Raw genomic sequence first — 23,383 nt, 5'->3', positions numbered from 1 at the left:
ACCGTCTAAAAGGGAGGGAGGAGACTTTTAGAGTCAATTTGCCATCTTTCTTCTGAAGTGTGCCTTCTCTAAATGACAGCTTTCAGACTGTGTGCCTGTTGCAATTTGTAGTCAAAGGGGGTCCCAGAAAATTTCTCGCCAGTGCTCCTCCACTCTACTGAGCATACAGAGCAGACATTTAAGCGAGCAGACAGATCTCGAGCAGCTTGCCATCTCTGTGTCCCAAGGCTGTTGTCACCGCCTGAGTGCTCCTGACTCCTCCCTCTCTCACCTGTCCTGCTCAGAGCTCCAGGCTCCTATCTCTCCCATCTGCAGCTGTCAGCAGGTCAGGGAAGGGGGTGGTAAGAGGAAGGTAAACAGGGTCCTGGCTCAGCAAAGAGACTCTGACACCGCCGCCGCCACCGCCACCACCCTTTGTGACATTGCCTGCATCTTTGCCTTTGTAGAAGAATGAAGCAGCACTACAGACAGGGGTTTGTTTGTTATAATGTACAGGTTTCTGTCATAAAGCTCAGGATGTTCCCAGACCCATCACTGCGTCCAGCAGAGCAGAGCTGCTTTTGTATGAAACCTGCTACGATGATGAGACGTACAACACATGCAGCATCACAGGCAAAAAGTGCTGAAGATCAAATGAATGATTTCTTACACAGGAAGCTCTCTGTGTGAGATCTAAAAAACACACAGACACACAAAAAAACTATGGATTTGTTGCACTTTATAGAAAATCAAAGTGGGCAGAGACACAAGTTCCCAAAGTATTTCCCACACTGTAAATTTGTCTTTAAATACTTTCTTTAGATAACAAAAAACCCAAAACAAAGTACCTGTTAAAATAAAAAAGCTAAATTACAGTAAAATTAACAATACCATGGGAAAATACAATGAAAACAAAAAGATAACATAAGCAACTCGTCTTTTCCACTTTAGTTTCTAAACAGATTAAACAAATAAGTCAGAACTTCATTCATTAAAAGGTGTTAGTAGGAGGGTTAGTAGCAGCCAGGTTAGCTGCTTCTTGTCTTTATGCTAAGTGTGTTTCCAAAACTGTACATCTGTTGTTTTTTTACATTTGTAGGTACACAGTCTTTCTTTATGCTTACATAACCAAGAGCATTTAATCCCCATCCGACTCTTGGAAGTATCAATGGACAAAATGATAACAGCTGTTAGAAACACAGGTGCCCAAAAAAAAACCCAATTCCTGCTTCACTACTGGACATCAACCTACAGCTGTCATTTGTTGGAAATCTAATTCCTACTTAATGAGGTGTGTCTGTCCTGTCGGTCCATGTCCACCCTCTAAAGCCTGCCGTATGTCTGAGCGGCAATTGTTTTTGCCCGTCTGTGCCCAGAGTCAAATGCCAAAGGACATGGGCCCAGTGTCATTGTGCAAAGGTAATAAATAACACACATCAAATGCCGCTGGTGACAGGGATACAAAATGTGCTGCGGTGGAGTTTAAATTTAGATGCATGGAGAAGCTTAATAATGCAATGCACTGCCGGAGGCTGGTCAGACCAGACTGGCACTGACACTCAGCCTGGCTAAAGGAGAGACGGGCTCACAGTTACTGAAACCAGGGGTTGACTGATATGTTTTTCTTCTCTGAGCGATTCTCATTATCACCAATCCGATAATCAATATTTGGAACGGATATACATTTGCAGCAAAAACGTGAAAAATGTTGTGCCAAAATTCAAAGTAACACAAACTCTTAAACAAAGCTTTGTTGAAATTATTTAGTTTGTTTTATGTGTTTGCTTAAAAAGAACTTTCTAATCGTTGTTCCTCAGTGTTGCTGGGCTGCTACCGCCGTGGGAGGGAGGGGAGGTTCGAACCCTCAGAGGAGTGACTAAAGATAGAGAGAGGCAGCTGCATTGGAGCCAATGTAGACTCTAAAAAAAAATCAATATAATAACTACAGATATGGGAACTCTATGCAAATCTGTTTTAAAAAAAAACACAAAAAAAACAGGTGGAAAGTTAGGAGATGGACGAGCATTTCCAGAAGTTTAAAATAGACTCACAAATGCTGTCTAATTTGCAAAAGCACATGTAATACATTTTTTATTTATTTTCTTGCTAGACCTTTATCATACCAAGTTTTGGGAAATCAGACTGTGTACAAGAGTTTTTGTGAACCTTTTGGGGAAAAAAACTAAACAATATCCATCCATCCATTATCTATACACCTTAATCCTCACTAGTGTCGCAGGGGAGCTGGAGTCTATCCCAGCTGACTCACCAATTAACCTCAGCAAGTTTCTGGACTGTGGGAGGAAGCCGGAGAACCCGAAGAGAACCCACGCTGCACCGGGAGAACATGCAAACTCCACACAGAAAGATCCCGGGTGTCCTCACCAGGACGCGAACGAGCGACCTTCTAGCTGCGAGGCAACGATGCTAACCACCGAGACACCTGGCAGCCCCATAAACAATGTCAATAATTGGAAAAAATTTGGATTTGGATCTCATAACCATCCAGGATAACAATCAGTCAACCGCTAAGTTCATGAATAAACCAGTGCAGAGAGTCCACCTAGGCTCAGCTGATGGTTCATTTTGATGAACACTTGAGAAAAATAAGTTTCCCAAAGAACAGAGCGACATCTTCAAGGTTTTCTCCAATCAACAGTCCAAAAGTCAAAGGTACCCACTTTACATTACTTCAAGACGGATAAAAGCAGAAAAGGAAGTGGCTGCAATGAAGCTCTTCCATTTTTGCTTAATGAATGATAATATTTTATGACTTTTGTTATAACATTTCCTTTTATTCTCAGTCATTGTACTCCTGTCTGTCCATTGTGCTCCCACAGCTGCTACATTTTGAACTTTGGTAGCTGTTGAGGTGTTAGTTTCTGTAATTAAGTCTACATGAAACACAATCTTCACGTGTATGTGAGTATTTTCCTCTCAGATCTTTCTTCTTTCTGTCTTACTTTTTCTGAGGAGAGCTGTTGATTACACCAAATGGGAAATCAGTAACTGTGAAATTGAAACATTCTCAAGCTGCAGTACAGGTCTCCAAATCTATCAGCTATTTAGTAGGACTCGCTGCAAACAAAAAAGCCAAATGACATCAGTGATGAAAATACTAATACAGTTTGAGAGTACAGCAGTTTCCAAGTGGTGCATAAATTCACTGTCGCACCGGCTCTGAGGAACGAAATCCAAGGTGACCTGGGCAAGGACATCTCTCCAAATTGCTTCATTGCAGAATCATTTTAATTTTCTGTGTGTAGCCCTGCATCCAGACAGAGGCGGTGAGTTATGAGCTCGCTGACCTGATGACAAAGCACGACCACTTCCTGATGGTACGGTCAATAAACAGACAGGGTCGAAAAAGATGCGCTCATCAGGCTACAGCCGTCACTGCATATTGCTCATAGAGAAGACGTCCCCTTCGTCTAAATGTCCAGGTTTTTTTAACAGATGGAAAAAATGACGTACTAAAAAACTGCACAGCAAAGTACTGAGATGAGGATACTGTTTAGAACTACAGTGCTGAAAACAGATAATCAGAAAGTAAAAATACATTATCATATATACTTGCTGGTAGTTCTTTGTATATGCCATGTAAATTAAATTTTATGATATGGGGGCAGCATGGTGGTGCAGCGGTTAATACTGTCACCTCACAGGAAGAACGTTGCAGGTTCAAACCTGCTCTGAACTGGCAGGGGTCTTTCTGTGTCGGGTCTGCATGTTCTCCCTGAGCCTGGATTGGTTTTCTTCCAAAGATAGGAGTTTAATTAGCGATTCTAAATTCCTAGAAGTGTAACAGTGGTTTGTTCCTTTGGGTTGGTGATGAACTGGTGACCTGCCCAGGGTCCTACGGGGGATACACTCCAGCCCCCCAGAAGTGACCCCTACAAGATACAGCTGGTATAGCTAATGGATGTCTGGATGGATGGGCCTCTGGTAACATGTGAGAGTCATTCTGAAGATATTATTCATATGTATTTATATTGATGTGATCTGTTTCATGCACTATTATGAATCCTATCAAGATTATGGGAAGAACTGCAGCGACTGGTCCATCAAACCAGGCGTACTGAGGAAATAAAAGCCAGTAAAATAAAATTAAAAAAAAGGTTATGTATAAGCATCAAGATGATTATGTTTAGTTATCAATGTGGAAAAAGTTTTGGCTGCATTGTTTAACAGCTTGGACCAGGTTAGGGTCTGAGATTGATTTCTGCCTCTTGTAGGACTTGTACACTGTAAAACATAAAGGAATTTAGTCAAATCATCTCCTCTTTTTTTAGTTTACTTAACGTAAATGAATGAGTTTTGCTAATTAATTGAACTTAAAATGTCTCATTTTTTATTTTCAGATCACTTTACAACTTAAAAACATGCATTCTTATAACTTCAGCCATTGTGACTCACTCGATTTAATTAATTAATTCATGTCATTAGAAAAAAGCTAAGCTAGCATATAAGCAGACTTGAGAAAGCACACAGTGGTGATGTGCGGTGTCTCTTAAATATATGTTAAATTAAGTTCTGGTCGTTCCTTTTCATAAAAACACAATTCTAACTATAACAAAGGCTGAACTCAAATTCCTAACCCTGTAGGCCTGTTTTGTATCTCACTGTGACCCAGAGCAGTCTCACAGATCATCCTTAGACCGACTCTGGCAGTAAGTTCTCGATGCTAAACGAAGAAGAAACTCCTAAACTTAGAAAATGTAAAAGCAAAGCAAGTGTGTCTATAAGGCATCGTCTGTGTGACTAGTTGATTTACCTGCTGGAGGTTTATTGAACTCGTTTACCAAGGTCAGGTAATTTTACTCAGTTTTCATAAGAGGACTTTGAACTAATTAATCGATCCAAATGTACTTAAACCACATTTTAAAGGCAGCATTGGAGCTTACCTGTCTACACTGAATAAACTTTAGGTGACTTACAGTGAAAAACATGCTTCTAGAGTGTATAGTGACTCGATTACGCATTAGGAGATATATTAGTCTTATTATAATGCAGAGCGCTGCAAGGTGGCTCGGTGGTTAGCACCGTCACCTCGCAGCTAGAAGGTTGCCAGTTTGCGTCCCAGTGAGGACACCTGGGATCTGTTGTTTGCCAGTTTGCATGTTCTCTCCATGCATCATGGGTTCTCTCCGGGTTCTCCGGCTTCCTCCCACAGTCCAGAAACATGTTGAGGTTAATTGGTGATTCTAAATTGTCCGTAGGTGTGAATGTGAGTGTGCTTGGTTGTCTGTCTCTAAGTGTGGCCCTGTGATAGACTGGTTACCTGTCCAGGTGAACCTGCCTTCACCCTGAGTCAGCTGGGATAGACTCCAGCCCCCCATGACCCTAGTGAGGATTAAGCGGTGTATAGATAATGGATGGATGGATGGATAATAATGCAGTGCAGCCCTGTAGATCAGATTGTAGCTGGCCCTTTTAAAGATCTCTACATAACTTATACTACACTCCTCATTAGCTGTTCATCTTTTCCAGTCATCTTGAATCTTTTATAGTTTCAGTGAAAGATGAAGTTTAAAAAAACTGTATCTGTGGGATTTAAGCATCTAATTGGACAAAGTAGTATGGGTTTTGTTTTTTGTGGTTTGCTTTTTGGGGGCTCTTTGTCTTTATTTTAGAGCAGTAGAGAGAGACAGGAAAGGGGGGAGAAGAACGGGGAGAGACCTGCAGCAAAGGGTCGTGAGCGGGAATCGAACCCACGACCGAAGGGTCGGGGAACTAAAGCCCCTGTTCATGGGTCGGCTGCTCAACCAGGTTAGCTTATAGTCAGTTAGGTTATATTAAGAGTTAACCGTGTATCAGCAATGTGTAGAAAGACAAACAGCAGTGGAGACCCGCCTCTTAAAGCTACCTGTGATATCCTGTAGGACAGCCAGTCACATTAACAAGACTATTTATGAGCTGATCAAACTTTAGCCACCTTCACTGTGATGAGACTGAGCACAACAAACCGTTAGCCGTTAGCTAGAAGCTCAAAAACACCCAAATATCTCCCATCATGTACGTCAACGTGCAAACTGTACGTTTTGGAGTTTTAAAAAAAAAATTAACACGGTCTGAAAGTGTTTTAAAATGCCATAACCGCTGCTGTGGGGTTTCTTGTGTTGGTGTGTGTCGTTTTTGAACACTTTTGTGTAGAAATGAGGCTCAGTGTAAACACTCACAGCGTGTGTCCGCAGACGTTCACCATCAGCTTCAGCGACGGGTTCCTGTATTTGGTGGTTTTGCATCTCGGACAGCCCTGGTCGTCCATCTCTGCCTCCGCCGCACCAAGAAAGCAGCACACGGTAGAAAAAAATAAATAAATGTCAACAACAAGCAGCTCTCCTGTCACTTTCAAAGCGGCGAACCGCTGCGCCACACAGAATGCGGTCCGACGGGAAACGCCGCTAATAAGAAAGGTTCCTATTTAATGATAACCTCTGCAGCGGCGGTGGTCAACACTGTGGTGCAGGCTCACACAGGGGCCCCCGGGGAGTCCCAGGGGGTCTGAGGTAAAAATAAAGCTGAGTAGTTTATTTTCACACAAAGGTTGCATTCAGAAAGACTTCATGAAATAGCTGTTTTTGATTATAGGTTTCACTGTACTCCCATATATTCCATGATCTAAAGTAAGTCTGAACTGAAACATAATTAAAACCAAAAATCAACCCAGATGTTGTTCCCCAGGGCTTCTGACATCATATAGTCTCTGGTTGAATGTCTGGGGAAAATATTTCATCTAGGAACATATTAGTCAATGTGGTTCATCACCTTTTTTTTAAATGTGTGATAAAGACAGAAAATTACTGTCATTGTAATATGGTGATAAAATAGCATCATTAACTTCAGGGAATTTGGTTGAGCAGTTTAAATTAAATCCAGTCTTTTCAAAGGTTGCAGCTTTAAAGGGAGACACATTTTATCATGATTAAGCCCAGGCTTATTGTATTGATTTATTGACAGTGTGTGAATGCCAGTAACTGTCCAGATGATGTTAGACTCCATTCCCACATTAGACGTAAAATGTTTGCACAAATAAACATAACATATATTTAAAGTCAAGAAATAGCCACAAATGGGAGTTGATGCTGGGAGATTTTGTAGTCAAGTGACATTTGATCTCTGTTCTGCTTATTTAAATGTTCCAACAAGGTAAATGCCAGACTGATGACTTGGCTTGAGTGGCTTCATAAAGGGTGAAAATAAAACTACAGGTAATCACAGAAATGTGAGACATGCTGTCTTAACTGGCCTAAAGTTTTTACATCCATAAAGGTATTGCTATGACTGGATATGAAGGTTTTTTTGTGTGTAGCCTCTGTTTGGTTTGACATTGCTTGGAGTCATCATGTGTTCATTGTGACTTGAAAGTAGGGAAATAAAAGTAAAGATAGGTTCTGCATTTAAAATGTCACTGGGTTGAATAAGCAAAATCCGACAAATCCTGTCTCAAATTTCACTTCATGTTTTGTTATTTAAATTAAAATTGTCAGCATGATTTGAGACGGAGACAAAGACTGGTAATGTTGCCAGGATTATTTTTCCCTCTGGATTTCCACACCTCCATATGGGAATAACAATTCTTTTATGTGCATACCTACAACCAAAGCAGCTCCTGACAATACAGACAACAAGGATATCCCGTTCCCACGATCCCAAAAGCACTCACCTTGCACAGGTGAGCTACGGGAATATACTGGAGGTTATATGACTGACAGCTGGAAACCAAACATTCGTGTCTGAATCCCGCTCGCTCCTCCCTTATGGGGCCCTCAGCGGCCAATAGCGTGGCTCTCCTGCAGATAGACCCCAGTGTGTCTCCCTCCAGCTCCAGTCCCCGCAGAGTAAAAGTCACGTTGGAAGGAAAAGGGGAGAGAGATATCTACTTACAGCTGCTGTCAGATATCCGATCGCATTCGCATGGCGAGGAGGTAACCTGATCGAGCTGGGAGGAGTGACTTTACCAGGGAAGGCTTGAACAAAAAAAAATGTCTTCTTCTTCTGCCGGAGAAGTCACAACAGCTAATGACATCAAGAGGGAAAATGTGAAGGAGGTGGATACGCGGGAGTGCATCAAGCTTGTGGCGCTGGACGCGGCGGAGTTGTCCATGGAGCGCACGACTCCCAACACTGACGCGGTGCGCACGGAGCTGTTGGTGAGCGCCGCTTCCTCTCTGGCTTTCTCCCCGGAGCAAGTGGCGTGTGTCTGCGAGGCATTACAGCAGGGAGGAAATGTGGACCGGCTGGCCAGGTTCCTGTGGTCCCTGCCACAGAGTGACCTGCTCCGCGGCAACGAAAGCATCCTAAAAGCCCAAGCCCTCGTCGCTTTCCACCAGGCGCGGTATCAGGAGCTGTACAGTATTTTGGAGAACCACAGTTTCAGTCCGTCCAACCACACCTTTCTGCAAGATCTGTGGTACAAGGCCCGGTACACCGAGGCGGAGAAGGCGCGGGGGAGACCCCTGGGCGCCGTGGACAAGTACCGAATCCGGAGAAAGTACCCTCTCCCAAGGACTATCTGGGACGGCGAGGAGACTGTTTATTGCTTCAAGGAGAGGTCGCGAAACGCGCTGAAGGATCTGTATAATCAGAATAGGTACCCCTCTCCGGCCGAGAAAAGAAATCTCGCCAAGATAACAGGACTCTCCTTGACCCAAGTCAGCAACTGGTTCAAAAATAGGAGACAGAGAGACAGAAATCCGTCGGAGGCACAATCGAAAAGGTGAGGCAACAAAAGAAACAGACTTTTAAAAATCTCAAATCTCGTTTTTAATGCAACCGTAAAAATATTGTTCGGTGCGTAAAAAGCGCGTCAAAATTAACTCCAACTAACTTAAACAAAAATGTGAAAGTTCTATTAACGGAAGAACTCATTGCCTGTAGTTTACAACCATTTATTTTCAGAATATTCAGTTTATTTCATAATCTCCCACCGAACTCACTTGGAAAACTCGACAAAGTGACTGATTAACTGTTGATAATTAAGAAACAAATTGGTAAAAGGGTTTGGAGCACGCTTTTAATGTTTTGAAATATGAAGCGGTTGCCATTCAGATCTGGTTTCAAGTGTGTTGGTGCAAAGAGGCATGGAAACCATAAGCAACAAAATAACACAGTGACTTAAACTACACACACACTCCACTGATCTGACTGTCAGGCGCGAGAAGTGGGCAACTTTGATGGAATAATTCAAAGGGTGACTTGAAAGGTTACTTTAATTCCTTCTTATCTATTTGCTGTGTGTGTGTGTGTGTGTGTGTGTACGTGTGTGTGTGTGTCCCAGAGCAGCACATAAATCATTTTCATGATCACTTTTTTTTCTCCCTCTCTGACCAAAAAGGATCTCAGAGCTTCCATCAGCTCCTGCGCTTCATTTCATAATCCTCCACACAAACAGACTGAAACGCGAACGCTACTCTTTCATGTTTTCCCTCTGTGTGAACAAAGATGACGCACACCTGGTGGAGGTGACCCCTCTGTCTCTGACACACACACTCACACACACACACACACACACACACACACAAACACACAAACACACACACACACTAGTAGTATGCCTGTAAATTTACTTTTAAACAGTGTTTTAATATGTTTAGGACCTGTGGATTTCTTACGCAAAAAATAGCTTTCCACTTGCATTAAGTCATGTCTTTTTATATTTTCCTGGAAGTGGGGGGTGTAGATGCGTGTGTGTGTGTGTGTGTGTGTGTGAGGGGGAGTTTGGGGGGTGAATGGTGTGCAGCTGTTTTAATCAGTCTTTTAAATAGGAGACTGATAAACAAAATATAGCTGCTCCATTCATATCGGGTTTTTTTCAGTTGTTCCTTCTTGCACACTAAATAGTAAAGGCTTTTAATTGCACAATTTAAATTTTGGGGGGCAAACATAAATAAATACTCTGCGCCATTTGTTCTGTCACGCCATCATTGGCTGGCATTTTGTCACGCCTGAATTTATTGCGCCAAATGGTTGCGCCGTTGTTGACGTTGATTGGTTGATGTCAGTGCAGCTCTCCATGAGGTAAGAGGGCTGCACGGTCACAAACTGCGGCCTGCTCTTCAAAGCTGTGCAATAACACAGCAACAAATGTGACTGTGCCTGCTCTGGGTTACAGGCAAGATGTGGGTGGAAATTAAATAAATGCCATCATAGGAGTTTGTTATCTGTAGTTGTTATGGTGGGTATAGGATGTCTTCCTCCCCCCCTGAAAAGTACACAAATGAAATGAAAACACATTTATAATTTAACTTTAAGTAATTTTCAAGCAATAATTTGCTACAAATGTGTAGTTTTTCTTTTTTGTGTGTATTGTGACACTCAACTTTGTATTTTTTTTCTGTGTGTGTAGTGAATCTGATGGAAACCACAGCACAGAGGATGAGTCCAGTAAAGGCCAGGAGGAGCTGTCGCCTCGTCCTCTCTCAAACTCTTCAGATGGGGTGATCACCCACGGGACCCTTCCCATTCAAACAGGAGCTCTGGACAGTGGGGTGGTCATCCAACAGATCGGGGACATTAAGATGCCCCCTGGATCCAGCAGCGGCGGCCTCTACAACGGAAGTCTAGTGAACAGTAACACATCCTCCACTGTATTTCACAACGGTGGCTCGTCTTACCTGCACTCACCTGGAAACATCCTCTTCAACGGCCTCAACCTGGGCATCCAGCCCCTGGCGTTCAACCCTCTGAGGCCGTCCGGAGGGGTGCTGCTGGGGGGCTCTGGAGTGGACATGCAGATGCAGACGGGGCAGGACAAAGGACTGGGCAGTGCTGAGGAGTCCTCCCTGCAGTATGCCTCCTACTCCGGCTGTGTGAACGGAGCAGAGGTGAAGCTGGAGGGGGTTCACACCATGGCAGCCCAGAACGGAGGCTCCTCTGTGCTGACGTTCAGCTCCCCGTCAGGTGCTCTGCAGCTGGGTGGCTACAGTCTGGTCCAGGTACCAAGTGGAGTCTCTGACAGCGATGGCAGCTCATTACTCAACAGCGATGTAGGTCTTCCTCCCCTGCAGCTCTCCTCTGCCTCTTCTTCCTCAACAATTACACAGCAAGGTGCGTTCAGGAAATCATTTGTTTGTTAACGTTATTCAGTTTTAAAACTTACCAACTCATTTATTCTACATAAGTCTTTTGTCAGTTGAAAAATATCATAAGTTGGAACAGGCAACAATCACAAAGCCAAATATATTTAATTAACAGTTGTGCTTTAATTCCTAATATGAGCTGAGAGACGTCTAATAAAGAAGACGAGGTATTCACTGTTCAATTTACTAATTTAATCAGTTAGATATTTATTTAATTTGCTGTAATGAAATTCTGTCAAGGTTTAGTACTTTAAAACTACAAAAATAGGATCTGCCACTTCATGAGACAAACCAAGACCTGAATTTGTAGTCTTAAATCGCAGATTAGACGTTACAGCCTTCTATCTCCCAGTTTGATAACAGGTCAGTGTTGGCCTTTGCCCTCCTTAAATGTTTCAGTGCAATGCTGCACGTCCCTGGTGGTTTGTCAACAGGTCTCTCCTACGCCCACCCAATATATCTGAGCTGCTTTATTGGCTTGTCTGTGTTTGGGCTGTAGCCCAAGGGGATGATACTACACATAACACGGAGCTGAAGAAGTCGGAAAGGGACACACACACACATATATTTAGAAGTGGTGGTCCTTTTAAAGCCCCAGAGATGAATAAAAACAAGTTCTGAAGTCACCATCACTCATCATCATTACACTCTTGATCTCCAGAGCAGGGAGGGGAAATATGTTGCAGACAATCAGAGGCCATGAAACGCACTAACAGGGAGTAAGCCATTACAGCACTTACTTTGACATAAAGCAGAGAATCTACACCAGGATGAATAATAAGAGAAAAAAAAAGAGAAAATTGCAGCTTGCTGTTGAGTCCTGGCAGGCCAGTGCATTTGTTCTCTGGGGTCGATCTTAAAGAGCACAAAGTGTGTGAGACACACAACAGCAATTTTGGGGCCCAGGCTTGCGGTAAATGAAACACACAATACTATGAAGTGAAAAGGGGATCCAGCAGTGGGAATGGGATCTACTGTAGTCAAACTGGAGGCAGACATACTATATGTATTGATCTATTGTTGTATCACCACAGGTACCATGGCTCTGAATAATGTAGCAGTGAGCTCCTCCAGTGACGACTCATTCCAGCAGCAGGACAAGCTGACCATGACATCTCTGCACCACAGCACGGTCCTCTACAGCATGAGCAACGCCAGCCAGCCGTCCATCAAGAAGGAGCCTCTGGAGGGAGGCGTCTACTCCACGTACCACCACGGGCTCCACCTGGACCCCAGCGGTCAGATCAGCTACACCACCCCCAACTCGGATGAGATCTCCTCCAGCCAAGGTCCCGCCTCGACCACCGAGGTCGCCGCCGTCAGCTCGTCCAGCCCCGAGCCGGAGGTCTACACCACACTGACCGTCAGCACGCCGCTGATGGCTCAGACGGACCCGAGCAACCACCACCTCCAACCCACAGAGTACCTCGGGGGCCACGAGGTCCGGGGGCCGCCGTCCTCACACCTGATGGGCCCCGGCCTGAACAGCGACTACATGAACCTTACGGAAAACAAGGTGGACGCCTCGGGTTCGGGAGGCATGAACGAAATGGTGCGAGCAATGTGTGGGGAGATGGAGGCTGCGGAGGGGAAGGAGCTCGCCAAACTACAGACAGTGCAGATGGATGAGGACATGGCTGACCTTTAACCTCAAACCTCTCCCCTCGCAGAAGCACTCGCGTCCGCCCGAGCAGTGATATGATGAATCTTTTTACTCCTTTGTGTGCGCGTGTGCGTGTGTGTGTGTGTTTTTTTTAACCATTCATTTCCTTTGAAATGTTAAATTATTTGCATTCATTTGACTTTTACAATGCACTCTAGTCAGAGACGAGCCCTGTGGGTGGGCTTCATCAGTTTAACATAAAAATAAAAAAAAGCCTGTGACATGTTTTAACAGCCCCGTTCGTAAGACGAAACATTATGACTGTTATGTGCTAACAGAAGAAGTCGCTGTATGTGTTCGAGCCATGTTTAAATGTGCATTTTTATAGACAACACCTGCTGCTTCCTGTTGAGTGGATTTGATCTGCAGAAGCAGGTGCTGGAATTCCTCGAGTCATGTGACCAGGATGTTCCTCCAAACTAAATGCGTCATCTGGGTCAAACCAAAAAGGTCATTCTGCAGGGGGAAGAGGGAGAGAGCCTCTGTGAAAATGGTCAGTTACACAGCGACAGCTTTACTGAAGGACTGCACACACTTACAGAGAATATAGGTCATTAAACACTCAAAGCTGCTGATTTAGGAAAAAGTGTCCTTCAGTAAGCACTTTAAATTCTCTCAATGCCCCTCAAGTCACTGCAAAAACCCTGCTTTTGTGCTTTATATCACACCAAATGAATCCCAAGTGTTGCATATGGGGGGGAAAAGTAGTTCAAACGAATGTGCCTTTCTGCTACTTGGAACACACAATGGCATTAGAAGAAGTTGGCATTTGCACTACCATAACGACATGACAATGGACACGTTTCAAACAGCCTTTACGTTGAACGGCTTGTCACGCGTGACACGCCTCAACAAAATGCACACTATCTCAGCAATGACTCCTATTTCAAGTCTCATCATCAACCCGTGAGAACAAGATATGAATGATGGTGGGAAGGTCACGCAGTCGCTTCACATGTCGTCCGTCATATGTTGTTTATAATGCTGCAACTCACAGTATGTTAACTAGATGAGATGATGCTGTACTATATCATGTTTCCTTTTGATGTGTCTCTCCAAATGTCATGGATGATATTTTTCTATAAAGCCAGATGCAAACAACCACAGTGTGTATGCGTTTGAGAAGGAACAAAAGGGACAGAAGTGACTTAAGAGGATAAGCAACTTTTTGGTTTTTTTTATACTCCCACCTATAAAACGGAGAGGGATTGTAAGAATTTCTCTTTGCATGGCATCGTAATGTTTTGGACACTAGTGCCTTTTGTTTTTGAGCAGTTGTAGCTCTCGCGTTGGTGTACAGGCAGTAAAATAGCAGCTTCACGAGATTTACCACCAACGCTTTCACTGGCACATTTGTCGGGTGTCAGTTGAAGGAAGAGACGAGGGAGTGCGGAGCCCATTTGTCAAGTGTGTCCGCCGCTTTGTCACAACATGGAGCCCGTGGAGTTCTTACTGTCATACATGACCATAAATGCACATTTCAACCTCCCAGCCAACTCACACCTTACACGCTCATCAGTGCGTCACACGTCTTCAACACTTTTTTCCTCGTCAGGATTCACGACATGATCTCAGCAGTTTTTGGAAACTATCCTCAGTGCTTTAATGTCATAAACCAAAAAATGAGTTGTGAGAAAATAGCAAAATTAATGGTCTTTTTTTTTTGTTTGTTTTTTTTTTATCTTAGTTTGAATTATATGTTTGTTATCTGAAATTATGTGAATGTATTTTTCTAAATCTCCATACTGCAATAAAAGTTTATATTTATAAAAACATATCACAGACATTTTTGAATCTTTACAGCGAATTCAGCTTCACGGTGGCAACACTTTTCAGGAGTTTCGTGACACAACATGCCTGTAATGAATGTGAGTTTATGACAGACAGAGAGCACATGTCCTCCCAATGTTTAGGAGCCCCTATGTAGCCAAACTGTGAGGATAGGAGGGGAAAACTGGCACGCCGTAATCCAGCAAGCCTGTTGCAGCTCTCTGCAAACCTGCAGTGATCGTTTGCACATGCCTGGCAACCTGGAGTTCATTAGGCCTCCTTTTCTCATCTCAGCCCCTGTAATTCAAATAAACAGCAATGAGATTTCCAGAGGTAAAGCTCCTTTTGGGTGGGGGGTCTGCAGCTCCCCACTGCTCAGTCCAATCCAATGGCCTTTTCCCTGAGCGAAGGCCAAATCCTGCAGCCCCCCCCTCCTCCTCCTCACTGCTTCAACATGTGGAAGAATGAATCTGAGGTGCTGTCACTCACAGATACTCAGTCTCCATCCAGAAAAAAACACTCTCACGGCTTGAGAGGATTCTCTATGCATTCATGAGTTTCCACCCAATACTTGTGCGCTCAGTGGGCACCTGACCAAACCAGCACGAAGAGATAAGATACAGACAAAGTTTGACAAATGGATGAACAGCGGGGGATTTTATTTTATTCCCAGCGTGTCTGCGGTGGATTATAGGAGTTGTCCTCTCAGCGGATACTGGCTGCAGGAGTTATATATGATCTAACTGATGACCTAAATAAACAGAGGGTGTTTGTCTGTGCTCACTGTTGAGGCACAGAGAGGGAGAGAAGAAAAAACGGCAGAGACTAGCGGGAAAGGGAGGGAGAGGCAGGCAACCAGGATAAAGTTACCTGTGCACAGGTGACCTCGTCGCCATGGGCAGTGGATTAGCTGATTGTTAGGTATCGGGTAACTCCTCCTGTAATATTGAAGAGGGTGAAAACAGCTTTGTTGGAGCCCAGAACAATATCCCATTTGCAGCAGGAGCCCATGGTCTGTGGGTCTCACGGGGAGGAGGAGGGGCGGGGGCACAGAAAACTCCAAATTCCACCTTTGTGTATTGTGCCTATGAATTAGACAGAAAAGAAGCACGGCCACAAAGACACCATGTTGTGTGTTTTTCACGGCAGCAAAAATATCCTTTATGTGTAAAAAAACCCAGCACATCCTCATATCCAAGTAGCAGTGGGTCAATTTATCTACGATTCCAAACCTGCAATGTAAAACACACTTGGAAAAAAAAAAAAAAACAAGGAGAAGAAGAAGAAGGAACTCCCCCAGAACTCTGGCCTTATTAAAAACACTGACCTCTGATCTTTCAGATGGTTTCAAAGCTGACATTTAATGCGGCGCAGCAGACTGCAAGCCATATGTAACATGACCTGGGGAGCACGGTACTCCACTGCTCCACGTCCCACTAATGAGAGGGCAGGGGTCAGCGGGTACCAGGCTGCACATTCAGACCCACCACTACTGGCCGAGCTCGGCCCTGGCAGAAACAGTCTGTTGGCTCCAACTGGGCTGTGGAAAGTAGGTGGCGGTGTTTATATGAACTATAGAAGGGAAATAAATGTCCCAGAGGGTTCTTTTACCTCCTTAGTTGCTGCTTGGCAGAGTAGGAGGTATGTGCACATGCCTGCTGCATCATCCAGTGGCGAAGGGGAGGATGCAGCCAGCATGATTCACTGGTTTGTTCTGGACAACAGGGACAGAAAACATAACTCATGGGGACGGTTTTAAGCGTGCATGTGTGAGTGTGCGCACAGAGGCAGCAGCTGGGAGGCAGCATCACGTCCACACCACAGTGGTCAAAGGTATTTCCCCAAAGAGAAAAACACCACTCTGTAACCGGAGCAGGGCAGATGAGGACTGAAATGACCAGTGAAGATCACACACACGCACAGACAGACAGACACACACCTGCTGCACAACTTCTAAAACACAAATAACAACTCATCCCGTCAGGAGTTACATTTTGACTCGTATGATAGTATTGTCATGGCGCCCCCTCCCTGCCAGAAGGCACACATGGTCGCTGCGCATCACGTTTAAATCTTCTCCCTCCTGTTTGTTTATGTGTTTGTCTGCCCGCCTCGTTTGTTTATTTACTCAAGCCCTGCAGCCAATAAAGGAAAGAGAGAGAGAGAGAAGAAAAGTTCCTCTGAAACAAATGTGTTCATCTATATGTCTGGGGTGTGTTTACGGAGCGGAGCACTGTAAAAGCCGAGGCCGTAATTGCGCATTTGTGGAGGTGGTCCTCTGAGGAAATGCGTAATGATTTTGATGGGGGGCTAACCCCAGTGCACTTGTACCAGGTCTAATTTTCCAACATGACAGGAAACTCTGTTAAGCTGATAATTGCAGCTCCAATTTCATTTAACTCACTCATGTCAACAGTTGTGTTTTGTTTTGAGAGAAGGAGCTGCCTTTTTTTTTTCTTCTTCTCTCACCTCATAGAATAAACCGCTTCAGCTCCTAATTAAAGACACATTCAGGATATCTTGAATTAACCAGAAACTCTAAGCCAGTGATAAAGTATTGATTATATTTAGTTATTTATTGCTTTTTATCAAAAAAATAAGAGTAAAAAAAGGAAACGAATGTGTCAGCATTTTGTGGCATTTTCATGTTTTTGTATTAAGAAAACTGGGGTGTGTGAAAACGCCTTTAAAACCGACTAAACTTATAAATAAAGACCTTTTTGTTGCTTTTTGATGCTTTGAGTAGCTTAATAATTATTATTATTATTTTTATGTAGTGAGAAGTTCCCTGTGAATGTGTGTCACCGACCTTCCCCACAAAAATCTCAAAGCACAAACGCGCTCAAGACTAAATCTGACATTTTTCACTCAATTTAAACAATATCAGCTTTGTTCCAGTCGATACAGCTGAAATAGCACTTTGGATTTAGATAGAGTGAAAACCATCTGTTCAGTGAGCCAGCGGTCGTTTCAGTTTTCCTCCATATTTTCAAAAAAATAAAGCCTCCGATAGGAAACGCAGTCTGTTTGATGATGACATTTTTATGAAGTGTTTTCACTTCAGTCTTTTCTTTCTCTCGTTCTCTCGCACTGGATCCGAGTGTCACCGCTACCTTTCATGCTATTTTTTTTTCTCTCCCACTAATGTGGAAATCCAGATTGCAGAAGCAATAAGTGTTGTTCCTGTAAGTTGGAATACTTTGATGGTGTTCGTGTCCAAATCCTGAAGCGGAATAATTCAAAATGCGCAATTTATAAGCCTGTATACATCACATTGATCCGATTTAATGAGAGATGCCTAAAAAAAAGTTTATTTTTTATGGTGAATACGTTCTGATTTATTTAAAATTTTCTGGAAAGCGATGAAATCTCCAGGATTTTTTCAGGAGACGCGTTGTGGGGATTTTTGAAACGACGAAGGAGTTTTGGGTGGAAAAACAAGAATAAGGAATCCCTGGAAGTGCTTTTTTTTCTCTTTCTTTTTCTTTTTTTTAAAGAGTAACGAGTGATAGCCTACCTAAGTATTGCATTACTTGTCGGGGTATGAGGAGCCCAGCACTGGCCGTGGCAGAGGCGGAGGCGGAGAGTCCACATCTTGAAATAATCTCGCCCCCCGGGCTGCTCGGGTTAAAGGAGGAGGCGCGGCGCAATGTGGTAGAGATATTAGGGAAACCCGAGAGCCGCTCATCAGACAGCTCATTTACTGAAGCACTGAGGTTTTACACAGCCCGAGTGCAGCCATGGACCCCAGCCTGTGTGTCCACCTACTTCACAATTTACATCAGGGGTTCCATTTTAGTCTACTTCGCAGCAACGTACATCCCAGCGTGATTCAGCCAATGATGCGTAAAAACGTGAAAATGAAGTTCGTTAACTGTTGGCAGCGACAGTCACCTTTTTATTAATCGTATTAAATCGGGAGGCCTTTTCCTCTATAGACTGGTGGCTCTGGGTTTGAAAAATAAAAACAGTCTGAATGAAATAACAGAGTGTTCAGGTGCGTTTCAGCAGTTAAGCTTGAATTTCTGCAACGCATCCAGGAGAGAAGCCGTTTTATTCTAACAGCACGTAACACGGACACACGTGATATTTGATCATGTTCTGTCTGCATTTTCTGAAATTAATTTTACACAATATAAAAGGAGCACAGACAACTCTACAACACTGATTCCACCCGTCTGTCCCACAGTCCTGAATTAAATTCTCTTTTTGGAGCAGCCTCAACATTCGGCCACATTCTCTAATACTGAGATGTTTTGTTTTTAAAATCATATTTGTTCATATTATCTTACAGGATCAATTACAAATAAGGACTGTTCCACGGTGGAGCCCTTTAGACGTGTATTTTCTTTTTTTTTTCAGGGGTCTGGCAGCACAAAAAGAAAGTTCAAAGCTTTTTATCCTAATAAAAATCCTTTACCAAGATGAGCATCTTCTAAAACGTTTTGTGTGAATTTGTTTTAGGTTAAATATTATTTTCTAGGTCCAATCTTCTTCCATAGGACATATTGAAAGAGAGCTCAGTTTCAGACCCTGGTGCAGATAAAGAAATGTGATCTATATGGCTCAAACCAACAACTGCACCACCAAGAACCAGTGTCGCAGAGAACTCATTTACTAATGGATTGGTTTAGTGTTTCACCCCACAGAAAACACTGGAGCCAGTGCGGTGCCCGTCTAATCCTTGAAATATAAATGTAGCCTAGAAGGACCTCTTCAGGGCCACGTGACGACGCAGAGCGAGAGAGAAAAAGGCAGAAAAACAGAAAATAAATGGGCGTTTATTTGTCCGGATGTGATATTAATCTTCAGCTTTTCAGAAATTGCAGCTTTACATCAAGAGGCTAAATTCTGAAACTCTTTCATTTTTTGCCACTTATGGTTGGATAAAAGCTGGATTTATGCGCCACTGAGTTTGTGCCAAGTGTTTATTTCCAATCCTGAAGATGTTGGGCAAATTTATCTTAGAGCATGTGGCATTTCATATCAGCCTCTCTCTCTCTCTCTCTCTCTCTCTCTCACACTCACACACACACACACACACACACACACACACACTCTTAAGTGGCTGGCTTCCTACCGGTGGTCTATATGGGCCATAACACGTTTGGCAGGTAGTGCAGGTTCCTCATATAAAAGAAGTGCGTAATGGCGCGTAATGGACCCAACTATCATAGGAACTTATTAAATTATATCACCTCATAAAATAAACACCTTGGGTAATTAATAGACCATCAAAGGCGGGCATACAACAGAATGCTCAATCTGCATGTAATTATAGCGGTGGGCGTTCACCACAACATGCAGTGATGGTGAACATGACGAAGAGCTCCAATTGAAACAGCGCAAAAATCAATTAGGTTGTCATTTTTTTTTATAAAGTTTAGTTTGAATCTAAATAGTCTGTGTTTATTTGTGCTTCCTTCATTGCCTGTTTTGAGTGTCTGTCTTTAGATGTTTCACTATTTAAACCTGAATAAACTCTCGCTTGACAAATTAAAAGCTGTGTGTTTTTGTGGCTTCACCCTCCACTGACTGTGATTACTGATAACATGTGGAGAGGCTCCGCGCGGTTTGTCCCCACGTGGAAAGTCTATATGGTGGCCGTTTAAAGAAGATGTATATTCAGACCATGTTAATACGGCTTCTTTTTTTTAAGAGGTCTGTAATAATTGATTAGTGTTTAGGTGCTGCTCTGCTCCCTCAGCTGAAGCGGGAGAGGGACTGTGGGGGCGGGAGGTGGGAGCGCTCCTATTTCAGCCCCTGACGCACTGCCTCTGGGGAGGAAACGGAGCTGCAAACTCAGTCCTGCTCTGCTGTACAGGGTGCAGGGCAGAGGGAGAGCCAATCACCGAAACGCACAGGCTCCCTTTAAGCCTGACATATCTCCAACAGGAACAAATTGTCCCAACAATCAACATCCCAATCTGCTGCGCGCATCAGGGGCTGGAGTGGAGTGGATAGCCTATAGGCCTGTGCTGCGCGGAGCTACTGCGCTGGATTGCACTGCGGCAACACACTATTGAGCAACTGTAAACACAATAAACGACAGCCATCGCTTTGGATACCAACGTTTCGGGCGGAGGAGCGACCTCGGACATCATGTCTATACTACCGTCCTTCGGGTTTACGCAGGAGCAAGTGGCGTGCGTTTGCGAGGTGCTGCAGCAGGGAGGGAACCTGGAGAGGCTCGGCCGCTTCCTGTGGTCTCTGCCCGCCTGCGATCACCTCCACAAGAACGAGAGCGTCCTCAAAGCCAAGGCGGTGGTGGCCTTCCATCGGGGGAACTTCAGAGAGCTTTATAAGATCCTGGAGAGCCACCAGTTTTCGCCGCACAACCACCCGAAGCTGCAGCAGCTCTGGCTGAAGGCGCACTACGTGGAGGCGGAGAAGCTGCGCGGCCGGCCGCTCGGAGCTGTAGGGAAGTACCGGGTGCGGAGGAAATTCCCGCTGCCCCGCACGATATGGGACGGCGAGGAGACCAGCTACTGCTTTAAGGAGAAGTCCAGGGGAGTCCTGAGAGAGTGGTACACGCACAACCCCTACCCGTCCCCGCGGGAAAAGAGGGAGCTGGCCGAGGCCACAGGACTGACCACGACGCAGGTCAGCAACTGGTTCAAAAACAGACGGCAGAGGGACAGAGCCGCAGAGGCGAAGGAGAGGTACGTCCAGCTGTCACAGCCCCGGGGCTGCTGGGAAAAATCAAAAACACCGTTATTATTATTACTCTACATATTTCAAAAGCAAATTAAGGTTTGAGAAAGAAAAACTATTTTCAAACTGTGGCTACAAGCAACAAGAAAAGGAGAGAGTGAATCAGAGAGACAGTTGTGACAGTTAAGTATCATGGAGGAGAGAAACAGCAAGAAATAAAAATAATATTAATCTGGTGTGAATTTATAACACAAGTTTGTGTGTGAAAGTGATTTTAAGTTTCCAAATCAGGCATGTCCTGGTGGGAAGCAGCAGCGTGTTGTTGTCAGATGATGGACTCCTCAGAAGCTCTGACTTGTCCCAACTTGAATTGTGGCCTAAGCCGCGTGAAATCTAAAATACAGAAAATCGAAAACGCAAATAATGAGACCGGCTTTTAGTCAGTTATGAGGAGGAGAAAAAAACAACGAGGCCACATTTTTTTGTAGAACGGCCTGAGATGTGTGTTAAAGGTTAAGTTAGGTTACAGCGGGATGGAAACGCAGCAGTTTAGCAGCTTAGCAGCAAAACATGAATTCATCATTCAGTCAGACTGAACGTAACGCGGGCCAGAGAGAAGAAAAGCAGGTAAAATATTTATGTCTTGTATTTATTTTATTTTTTACTGAGGCCTGTGTTGCGTTGAGCTGTAAGGAAATAATTACTGTTGGCTTGTTCACAATATTCACGCTTTTTTTTTTTTTTGGCTTGTTCACAATTTTTACGCGCTCCAATAATCTCCTAAATGTTCCTTTTTTTAAAGTCTACCTCACTGATCTGATGTCTCCTTCATAACTGCGAATATTCTCTCTAATTTTCCTCCTTTGTTATCATTTCCAGAGAGAACAGTGAAAACAGCAACGCAGGCGGCAACAAACAGAACCAGCTGTCCCCTCTGGACGGAGGAAAGTCTCTCATGTCCAGCTCGGAGGACGAGTTTTCTCCACCTCAGAGCCCCGACCAGAACTCAGCGCTTTTGCTTCAGGGCAACATGAGCCACCCCGGGGCCTCCGCTTACCCCATGTCCGGGCTGGGGGCCCCACAGCCGGTCCACGGCATGCACGGACACCCACACCAACTGCAGGACTCCTTGTTGGGACCTCTAACCTCCAGTCTTGTGGATTTGGGCTCTTAAAGAGGCTGCCAGATTTATTCTATTTTACAAAAACCAGAAGAAGAAGAAGAAGAAAAAAAAAACGAAGAAGACTGATAAGTGTATCAGATTGAATACATGTATGAAATAACACTATAGTAGCCTACCTTATCATATAGACTGACTTGTCTGTCGTTAAATTTGGTTAGAACAAAATTCCTTAATGCGCTTAAACCTATATATCCCCTCTGACAGGAGGCGTTTTTTTCGGATTCTCCTGCACATGAAAACACACAAACAGGACCTTTCTGAAACTCTTAACTCAACGAAACACTTAACTGGACTGCCCATTTGCTTAATTTATGATATTTTGTTAAGATAACAAAAGAATTATAGCAACGTCCTGCGATGGAAACTAAGAGGTAACGTTTTCATTAGAGTCATGGTAATTAGTTTCCAATAAAACTAAAGTAATACATTTGTCTCTGTGTTATTTGTGAATTTAGGGGAGAAAAAAATAGATGTTAATATGTTTTAGATTTGACCCCCAAACTGGTGCAAATCTAATGAATTTAGTAGCAATTATATCATTTTTTTGTGATGACAAATGTTGGTTTAAAATGTAAAAATTACATGAAAAAAAAAAAAAAACTCAGATCCACGTTGGTGGGATGTGAGTCTATCAGAAAATATCCTGAGTCATGTCGCAGACAAATCAATCCTGCTCTACGGGTTCTTTGGTTTTTAACAATAAACCAAGACTCATAAAGGGAAATTTAATTATACAAATGTGAGTCAACATGAGCAGCTGTCTGTCAGGAGGCTGCTGTGTACACATCAAGCAGCTCTGGGCTGCTCTGAAAAGCGTCTCTGCTCCATGATACACGTTTGGCTCAAGGAAAGAAGAATTTTTTTTTTTTTTTTTTTTTTTTTTTTTTTGCGTCATTTTTAGCCCGACTGCTGCGGATCATTGGCTTTTTGTTGCCGTGTTTTCTTTGCTCTCTCCGAGAGTTTGTTCTGTCGGTTCTGGGCCATGGGAAAGAGCCACCACTCAACCTTTACCAGCTCTGGATTTTCTGAGAAAATATGGGCAAACATCCCATA

General features: G+C 43.8%; 3 protein-coding genes across 4 annotated transcripts in view; 2 read left to right on the top strand and 1 right to left on the bottom strand.

Annotated features, from left to right (window-relative positions):
- The window catches only part of mnat1 (MNAT1 component of CDK activating kinase), a 33,685-nt gene extending 25,957 nt beyond the window's left edge, over positions 1–7,728 (bottom strand). Inside the window, exons 1-2 of one of the 2 annotated variants that reach the window (XM_008283941.1) lie at positions 7,646–7,728; positions 6,159–6,249 (exon numbers count right to left, since the gene is read on the bottom strand). In XM_008283941.1, the coding sequence (XP_008282163.1) occupies positions 6,159–6,247 (89 nt within the window). In that variant the 5' untranslated portion in view covers positions 6,248–6,249; positions 7,646–7,728. Of the gene's footprint in view, positions 1–6,158; positions 6,356–7,645 lie in introns of those variants that run through there. The other variant, XM_008283934.1, reaches the window with a different exon arrangement.
- A 104-nt stretch (positions 7,729–7,832) lies between these two features.
- six4a (SIX homeobox 4a) lies at positions 7,833–14,500 on the top strand. Its single transcript, XM_008283901.1, has 3 exons — positions 7,833–8,698; positions 10,328–11,028; positions 12,095–14,500. Exons 1-3 carry the CDS (start codon positions 7,965–7,967, stop codon positions 12,706–12,708), a joined length of 2,049 nt encoding a protein of 682 aa, XP_008282123.1. The 5' UTR covers positions 7,833–7,964; the 3' UTR covers positions 12,709–14,500.
- Positions 14,501–20,309: 5,809 nt separating this feature from the next.
- Positions 20,310–22,757, top strand: LOC103358780 (homeobox protein six1b). Its single transcript, XM_008283889.1, has 2 exons — positions 20,310–21,155; positions 22,027–22,757. The coding sequence occupies exons 1-2, from the start codon at positions 20,596–20,598 to the stop codon at positions 22,319–22,321; spliced, it is 855 nt and encodes a 284-aa protein (XP_008282111.1). The 5' UTR covers positions 20,310–20,595; the 3' UTR covers positions 22,322–22,757.
- Positions 22,758–23,383: the final 626 nt, after the last annotated feature.

The sequence above is a fragment of the Stegastes partitus genome, unplaced genomic scaffold (assembly GCF_000690725.1).
Source record: "Stegastes partitus isolate 25-593 unplaced genomic scaffold, Stegastes_partitus-1.0.2 Scaffold8, whole genome shotgun sequence".
Lineage (NCBI taxonomy): Eukaryota > Metazoa > Chordata > Actinopteri > Pomacentridae > Stegastes > Stegastes partitus.
This window is presented reverse-complemented; position numbering and strand designations above follow the sequence as displayed.